We start from the raw sequence: 10,081 nt of genomic DNA, 5'->3' as shown, positions 1-10,081 counted from the left end.
AAAATGTGCAGTGAATAGTCATACTTCGTTGGCAAGCAAAACAAAAAGGATTCATGATAAATAAGTCGTCTGCTAAGAATATACAAGTCAACTATTGTTTTTGTATTTTGTATATTTTCTAAAAGGAAGTTATAATAGAAACCACTTACTTTTGGTATACACACATTATATTCTGAGAACATATAAGTAAAACCTAGTTGGATGCAATAGTACTCATTACGGTTAGAATTGAATAGGTTTTTATTCGAAGCTTATTTTTCTCACTCGGACAGAATTTACGATTAAAATGTATTTATGTGTGGACACACATTCTAATTCAAAACATTGAATATGTAAATACTACTATTTGCACTAAAGTTATATTGTTCAACTTATGGTCTCCTTGATCTTTGATTCAAGAATTTTCACGCACATGATGTGCGTTTATACGAGTTCAACACTGCTCCTGCTAACTTGTGGACTAATTTACCATTCATTACCAGAACGGGGTTATGTCTGTATCTCTCTCTTACACACATTATAGAACCTTGTAGCTTACTTGAATCACTTTGCAAAACGAGTTTAAGACTGAGAGATTCTTAAATGAAGAAAGGAATAAATTTAATAACCCTATCAAACAATCGGTCCATTTAGATTAGATCAGTATCTTAACAGACCGATAAATTTCCGTTTATTTTTTCATGTTAGGCCTTTATGCCTGAAATATTCTTTTTTCCGCATTGTAAGAAATTGTGTATGTAAGATACACAGAACTTGCATTAAAAAATGCATCTAAAGCGTACATGTAGCTTACATTAAAACTTGCTTTCAAAATATACATACATGCAATAAAACTTAGAATAAAAATTCAAATTTGATTGAAAAATATATAAACATTAGAATTCGCGTTAGGAAAATATAAATATAACTTGCTTTCATTATATATATATATATATATATATGCGATTGATTGTATATATATATATATACTTATATACATACACACCAACTTGCTTTCATTATATATATATGCGATTGATTGCATATATATACTTATTTACATACACACACCAACTTGCTTTCATTATATATATATATATATTCGAAATTTATAGAGAAACAAAAGACGAAGACAGGTGTATTAGTTTGTATACGTTTCGGGCTTACGCTCTTCAACAGAAAGGAATAAGAGAAAATAAACAGAGAATAAAAAAACTTGTGGATTTCAGCGGTCCAGCATGCCGAATGATATACATACATACTTTGGTTTAATAATATATCTATCTGTCCAGCAGAAATGCATATATCCACAACTTGTTTAATATATAAAAGTGTGAGTATCGGCTTAACTACATGTTGGTTCCCCATCAACTGCTTTCCCGTAACTTTCTTTAAAATGATTATATATATATATATATATATATATAAGAATCATTTATATAAATTCGCTTAGTTTGCATTGAGAATGTACAATTTGCACTGATATATATATACATAACTAAGAAACAAATGTATGTTTGTATATTTATGTATGTGTATATTGAATAAATATATATACACACACACACATACAATTTGCTTTTAGTGTGTATAAAACACACACACACAGAAAAATAAATATATATATATTCTAAGAAAGTGCTTAGTAGTGAAAAGATTCTGGAGGAAATATCTAAATGGGTGAATTAAAAGTAAAGACACAAAAAGGAGAAACTTAAGAAGAATAATAATACATAACAGTGGCTATTTTCGCAGGCAACAGGAGTTCTGGTATTTCAATATTTGTAAATGAATATACATAATGATTTAAATTGTTGAGTATTATTAATAACAGTCGAAACATAAAATGAACGAAAGTCTTCATTTAATGAAAAAATATCTCAGACAACGAATGTAATGAAAAGAATAACTGTATAGAAATAGATGAAGCATTCTATAAAATATAGTCCATTGACAATGTTTATGATACAATATGGCCACTGATGCAGTCGTTGGTTGGAAAATCTGGCATACACCTGAGTAATTGTTTGCAATCTGATCTGACTAAAAGAGTTTGAAACACTTTTCTGAATACAGCATCGAAATTTCAATTCAATGAAGATCATGAAGAATTTAAGCTTGAATATTATAAAAATATCTCAAAATCTATATGATGAGTCTTCCAAGTGTTTTAACATGTCAAGAATGGAGAGGTTATAAATGAAATCAGATGTAAACAAAAGCTATTTAAAATTTCTCTCTATTCCACCAAACTATCTCTAATTTCATATTCTTGAATGCATTTTGTCAAATATAAAATTAGTCATAAAATCTGCAGCACTCGTCGCTTTTATTGCTTAATACTACAACCATGGCCTATTAGTCAGCTAAAGCATACAAGCAAGCAGGCTACAGCCGACATTTGTAAATAATCGCCACAAAGTGAGGGATCAGCTTTTTCTGTAAATCAATACTAAAACGATCCCTCACTTTGTGGCAAGTGCCCAGCTTCTCTACTTAAAATTATTTTGTCCGTAAACATTTATATTAGGAACAGATAGTTAATGAAATGTTGAAAATAAAAGTATAAACAAAAAAGTTCTTACAAAAAACATCTTACAGTATTTCATCATCAGATCTATTAATAAAGAGAAAGAAGCTCTGCTCGTCTGCTCATAATGAAAATTACCAACATAAGCTTTAGTAGTAGCAATATCACACCAAACAGGGTACAGTAACGATCATATATCGTCTCTAATTATTTCTTACAGAAATTTTTTACCAAGTAAATGAAGGATTCATTTTGTTGAAAGATACTTAATGATATTTTATAGAAAAAGTCTGACAAGTTGCATTTATGCCATACGTATGTTGTCGTCATAAAGCGGAGGTTCGGTTGTCAGTTTATTTATCAATTTAAATGAACCTCCACTTCTTGTCAACACATTGAGAATAAGAAAGCGTAATAATTAGTCTCTTACCTGTATAACAGAAGAGGCTTTCAGAACTAAAATATCCAAAATAAATGTCATTGCTAAAAGAAATAAATATAAATCCAAGCTAAGCTTTTTTTCCTCCGTTTAAGAATAGCAATCGCTTAGTTTTAATCCACTCCTTGGACTACCATTTTTCCCCGTTTTACGACTACTCACACTGCTTCTCTTTCGTGTGCAGACAAATACATAGTTATGAGGGAGGGTGTAATGAGAAAGACAGAGACACACAAACAGAGGGGCTCTCTATATATATTTATATGTGTGTATTATATGGAGGTATTTCTGTTTGTATATCTAAATATGTATAAATATATATTCTAAATGTGTATATATGTATTTATATATATATATGTGCGTGTGTGATAGGGTGAAAGAGAGATGCGTATGAGAAGCATATAATAATAATCAGTCTATTCTTTTTCAAGGTAATAACGAGGTAGCAATGAATTTTTTTTTTAGTGCACTAATTAATGCTTGTTTAGCGATGGTATTCTCTAATAGCATAAACAATAACGGCGCCAAAAGAAAATTGATAGTAAATTCGTTAGTAACTTAGCAGGGCTTCAAAACACCCTCCGGGTCTTGACTCACCCTCTCTACTAAAAACAGTGTTTTCTATCTCTTAGTATGCACTACAGTGCCGTACTCCCTCTCTATTTAAATCTTTCATTACCCGTCTGTTTCACCATACACTCTAGTTAATCATCTCTTTCTCTATCATAGTTCGACATTGGTTTACACCCTTTCTATTTAATCCTCTGCCCTCTCTCTCTGTTTTTGTGTCTGCTTTACATTATCGTACATAACAGACTCTTTTTTACGTACATCGTCTTTATGAGATACTCCGTCTCTATCTCCAACTTTATCTTACACATTTATCCCTCACTCTTCTTTCTACTTATCTAAATTTAATATTCGCCCTTTCCTTACTTCATTCTTTCATAGTCATTGTCTTGCTTCTCAAGTAGCTTTGACATCAGAAATATATTTTTCTTCAAACATTGCCTTGATTTTTTTTTTCATACGCAGTCGCACAACTCACTACCAGTGTTTATATATTCACATTATTTGATATTTGTTTTAATTTCCAACGTGACTTATCCTATAAAATATTTTCTCTATACTAACTTTCTTTGTCAATGTCAGCTTTTAAACCAATTTCAGATATTGAGCAAAAAGATATATCGGTAGATATAATAACTGTTATAATTTCAGGGGTTAAGTATGTATATTTGAAATTATTCTGAACTCCCTACGAATTTCAGACGAATGGGGTAACTAGTGCACTACTGGAAAACAGGTCGACCGATACTCAAACACAAAGCAATATCGCTCTCTCCTATACATTTTTTTTTATTTAAGTATGTACTTTGTCCTTTAAATCCACAGCTAATATTCCATTTTATGTTTAAAGAAAAAATAAAATTTGTCACTTATGACGTATATGAGATTAAATTTAACATTCTATCAAATATAATTTACCAGGACTTTGATTTTGAAATGTGGGGAAAAGGCGGTGGACTGATATAAACGGCCGAGCGCCAGATTAAAACGCCTTGTAGTATTTAGTTTCGACCGTAGGCATTCTGAGTTCAAATGCCGCTGGGGTCGTCGTTACTTCGCATTTCTCTGTGATAGATGAAATAATTTATCAATCAATCACATACCATTGTTTAATTCAATAGACTTTTGTGAATAATTCTTCGCTGAATAAAAGAAATAAGTCTAAAAATACGGAAAAAGAAATACAACAAATATATCGTAATTGTTTCTACTATAAAGCACATTGTTTATGAATATGCTTATTAATACTATGAATTATGACGGCAGTGATATTCCTCTTCTTTTTAGAATTAAGATTAATAAATGTGACGAAAGGTTAAATTTTAAAGAATGTTGACATCCGGGTGACTTTATGCTACTGCTGATTAATTTAACATATATGTACAAACGCATGCACACTCTCCCTCTCCCCATTTCTCTTTCTTTCCTCTTTATCTTATATCTATAGGTATATATGTAAACATATATATATAGATAGATTGATATGGATAAGTATAGATATATGTAGATATTCTCCAGCAGCTAAAATCGTATGATAAAACAATTATTAAAAGCGAATAAAATATTACAGTGTCCTTCGTGTTAACACCAAAATGGCGCCGCTACATGCCACTCGTTCACTCAACTCATCACCCAGTTACAACGATGTCTATGTCATCGGGGTTGGAATGACCAAGGTAACAACATAAATGCCTCTAGAATTAATATTAAGACTTATTTATGTATGTATATCATTGCTGATAGTCAGTTGATCACTTTACAAATAAGTCACTTGCCAAAATAATTCATTGATTTCTTTTTTGTTTTCAACATTATTTTAATTTTTTTAATGAAAAATCAAATGCTATTTTGTAGTCGTTAGACATAATTTACGAATGCTTTTTTTGCTTTTGCTAAATGTTGAATATCAGTGTTTACGCAACTGTTTATTTTTGTATTTTCTGTTTCCACGCTTTTTGGTATAGATTGTTTTCCAAACTATTCTCGATGAATCAAGTGCACTTTTCAGTTGTTCTTTCTTATAGCAATATATAAATATATATATATATATATATATATGGCTATTTCTATAATATTAGTTTTGTTTTGATATCACGTCTAATATTTAGGGAAGTGAAATCTGTTATAATATTTTTTAACCCAGGATTCGAAACGAAATCTTGTGCTTTGTTGACCGATCTTTAACCGACTTTGACAACTCAAGAAAAGGGGCGGTTTCTTGATCGGTTAGTAATAACAACGAAAACATAGGAAGAACACATTACCTTTAATGTTGTTCTAGGACATATTAAATATGTGAAAATAAAATGAGAGTGCCATGGCTGAGATAGTTAATCAAGGGTCAATTCTGTTCGATGAGAGGGGACGTGGGTCTAAACAACATTGAGACACGAGCCAACGAGTGAGCTTTCTACAGAATAATTTGACCTGAAAGAAATAGCAGAAAAATCTGCTTCGGATCTACTTCAATCCTAAATAATAAATTGTTTTATATTAATGCAACATACACATAAAAAGGCGAAGTTGGGTTGTCTTCGATCGGAGGCCTGTTCAATCAGGGGGACTTGGAACACTCCGAGATACAAGCCAACAAAAAAGCCCTTACGTAAGCGTTCATTCTGTTGGAAATAGCAGCCAAACTTCTTTTAATCACTCAACTTTGTTGCGTGCTTTTCCTGATTTGAGTATTTAGTTAGAGCTGACAGATTGTTAGCATGCCGAGCAAAATGCATTTCGTCTGTCATTACGTTCTGAGTTCAAATTCCGCCGAGGTCGACTTCGCCTTTCATCCTTTCGGGTTTGTTAAAATAAGGGCATAACTACAGGGTTTTACCCACCAGACTTTGGGAGGTCATAACTTTCAGAAAAATGAATATTTTTTAATGAAATATTCTATGCATATAGTATTTACTATGTAGAATCCGAATATACAAAAATTTCCCTGTAGTTATGCCATAAGTACCAGTCGAGCACTGGAAGTCGATGTAATCGACTTAGTCTCTCTCCTGAAATTGCTGGCCATGTGCCAAAATTTGAAACCAATATTTACTTTCGTTTTATGTTTGACAATTGAATATCTCTCTCTCTCTCTCTCTCTCTCTCTCTCTCTCTCTCTCTCACACACACACACATACCGTCACTCGCAACCGAGTATGGCTTGGTAGCATTTAAGTATGCTTTCGCTAATTGTTTTTAAGTGTCTATAGTCACTAGCAGACACCTCGAAACTGGTGGAGAACGGACTCACAACTTTCGTTGTTATTTAGAAATACATCAGGATTCGGTCAATTCTATTCCCGAAGTGCGAAGATAAAGGGCTCTTTGCTGAACCAACTCGAATACAGCTTGACGAGTTCTCGCCGTCTTATCCATTCATATTCGTCTTACAAGGAGAGAAAGCTGCATCAAGTTATGAGTAACAGGCGTTTTTTATGTAAAAATAACATCTGTACATTCACTGGTTTTACATATAAAATAAAAGCGCCCCAATATTGCGACAGCGTGCGTGTGGAAAAATTTGGAATAAGTTAACTTGCATATGCATGTTTAATAAACATACGTTCGTACATTCTGCCTCCTGCGTTGACCCGCTTCATAGAAGACAATAGATCGCAACTAGTTCAGTTGCTCTCCAGCTCATGCATAAACATAAGGTTGAATTTGTGTTTATCAAACATCTAAACTTAATCACAATTTATCCACGCACTTGTTATTTTATAGACGAGACCGTTCACATTTCGGAGGACACCCAATTTCTAATAAATACTGATTTTTAGATATTTTCTCTTTTAGTTCCACACTAATATATCTCATATCCACATGTGAATGCAAATGTTTGGGCAAAATCTTTTTATCGATTGAAATAGCCTTTCTACTTGAGGCACGAGGCCTGAAATTGGATCTTTGGGGTTTGACGGGCAACATTTTTTTTTTGTAGTGTTTTTGGTACCGAAGCACTTTCAAACTTCGAATATTTGTATATTTTGTGGTATAGAACAGATAAAAAATTTTGTATTCGAAGTTATTTTATGTAAAAAAATTGTCGTATTTCGGTAATTTCAACCAATCACTGACGTCTATTGAAGTGAAACCAATTAATGCCGTAACGGTGTCATGGGATCTTTTCCCTTGAATAAAATTAGTCCCGTTCTTAACTCTAACTCATAACCCTAACCCTAAAACTTTACTAGGGAATAATGATATAATTAAACAGGGAATAACACACTTGACACCGAACAGCAGTAACTGTATACAGCTGAATAGACGTCAGTGATTGGTTGAAATTACAGAAATACGACAACTTTAACATGAAATAACTTGCGATGTACAATTTTTTGTTAAGAAGGTTAAGAGAAGAAGTTGTTTTATATGACACATTCTACCAGTGTCCCAAGTTTGAAAGTGTTTCGTTAAGAAAATAAATGTTGCCCGTCAAACCCCAAAGATCCCTGAAATTTGGTTGGAGAGGACTAGTCGATTACATCGACTCCAGTGTTTCACTGGTACTTAATCTATCGACCCTGAAAGGATGAAAGGCATAGTCAACCTCGGCGGAATTTGAACTCAAAACGCGGCAGACGAAAGATCGCTAAGCGTTCACCCTGCGTGCTAACGATTCTGTCAGCTCGCCACCTGATTGAAATAACAAGATTATTTTGTCTACAAGATTATTTTGTCAAAGACATTTGAAAAATCTTAAGATTGTCGCTCAACTTGTTAATAACATATTCGCCCTCAAATTACAACCAATCACTTTAAATAAAGAACATATTGAACACTGTTGTCCACAATATAGGCACAGGCGTGGCTGTATAAGAAGTTTGCTTCCCAACCACATGGTTCCGAGTTCAGTCCCACTTGAAAGCACCTTGGGCAAGTGTCTTCTATTATAGCCTCGTACGGATTAAAGCCTTGTGGATGGATTTGGTAGACGGAAACTGAAAGAAGTCCATCATATATATGTAGAAAATAAAGTTCCTTCCCGAGCCATATAGATTTATAGGGCCGGTTTCCATGGTGTATATATTCCCCACCTGGACAGGACGACGGTCCGTCGCAGGATTACTCATTTTTGCCAGCTTGTGCTTTTGTTAAAAAAACACAAAGCGTCGTCCGGTCTAGGAATCGAAACCATGATCTTACAATCATGGGTCCAATACCCTAACCACTAAGCCATGCGCTTCCATCGTGTCGGGGGGGGGGGGGTATAAATAAATATAAGATCCAACGATCGAGGTGTAGCAAGAAAGTTTCAAGCAATCCGTAGTAAATATAAAAATAACTTTCAAGTCCAATAGTAGTGTATTGAGACGGAAGGTTGTAGATTTTTTTCTTATCGAAATATATATATATGTGTCTGTGTTTGTCCCTACCACCGCCACCCTTGACAACTCGTGCTGGTGTGTTTACATCCTTGTAACTTAGCAGTTCAACAAAAGAGACTGATAGGATAAGTACGTGGTTTTAAATAATAATTACTGAGATTAATACATTCGACTAAAAATTCTTCAAGCTAGTGCCCCAACATGGCTACAGTGTAATGACTGAAACAAGTTATATATATATATGTCTATAAAAATAGGTCTATAACTTGAATACCTTTGTTAAATGGTCTTCTTGATCAGGACTGACCTTTCTAGGAAAACTTAATTCTACTTTCCTTATGAAATCTCTTGAATTCAAGATTAGTTTTGGCTTGGTTAGTAAGAGGATGGGCTGAGATAGATGTGTTAGTAAGCCACGATTACAGGAAATACTGAACATTTTGGGTGGAGTGTTTGATGAAGGGTTCTGTCTAAAACATTAGATATTTCATTTCATTTAATCTCATTAACAAATAATATTTTCTTCTGTTTAGCTAGCGAAGACATATCCTTGGCTTCTGGCAGAGCAGTGCCCCATAAAGTATCCCAAGTTGAAAAATGCTTATAAGAGCTGGTACTTAGCTCCTTTGTTAAAGGCAAAAGATAAATCTCTCACAAAATAGAGTAGTTTTTCTATTACCTGCAACATTCTCAGAAGATCCAGTACATATTTTTTCAGAACAAGAGCTACATGAACTAAAACTCAAACCTTACAATGCATTTGCAGCAGATTTGGAATGAACACCTATTAGACAATAATAGTCCAGAAACTAATCTACTTGGCCTTTTCATTTTTTCAAACATCTTATCCAGAATAAACAACAGATCCACTACATTACACCTGGCCAACTTAAACAAGGAAGGACTCATTTGGATAATGATGTAATCAGAGTTGCAGTTGTGTAGAAAACAGATGGGAGTTTGGGACAACAATGTTATCTCATAAGATTCTTTATTTATCTACTTAGCATTATTGAATATGAAGCTTAACTTTAATGGGATGATAGATGATCTTGAACCTATAAGATCCTGAGTACTATCACTTGCCCCATCACAACCTCTCAAGTTATATTCACAAACTAGGACCAACAGTATTGAAGCCAATCTTTTTTTGTTTTGTTAGCATTGATCTAAGTTCATTTGTTATTAATAAATTCTAAAAGCTTAGATAAATCTTTGATGATCAGTTGATCATACTGA

General features: G+C 33.3%; 1 protein-coding gene across 2 annotated transcripts in view; it reads left to right on the top strand.

Annotated features, from left to right (window-relative positions):
• Positions 1 to 10,081, top strand: part of LOC106877352 (sterol carrier protein 2) — a 69,357-nt gene that overhangs the window by 3,129 nt on the left and 56,147 nt on the right. Inside the window, exon 1 of one of the 2 annotated variants that reach the window (XM_014926238.2) lies at positions 4,919 to 5,194. The exons of the other annotated variant lie outside the window; for it this stretch is intronic. Coding sequence (XP_014781724.1) covers positions 5,111 to 5,194 — 84 coding nt within the window. The 5' untranslated portion in view covers positions 4,919 to 5,110. Of the gene's footprint in view, positions 1 to 4,918; positions 5,195 to 10,081 lie in introns of those variants that run through there. 2 annotated transcript variants of the gene reach the window in all.

The sequence above is a fragment of the Octopus bimaculoides genome, chromosome 4 (genome assembly GCF_001194135.2).
Source record: "Octopus bimaculoides isolate UCB-OBI-ISO-001 chromosome 4, ASM119413v2, whole genome shotgun sequence".
NCBI lineage: Eukaryota > Metazoa > Mollusca > Cephalopoda > Octopoda > Octopodidae > Octopus > Octopus bimaculoides.
This window is presented reverse-complemented; position numbering and strand designations above follow the sequence as displayed.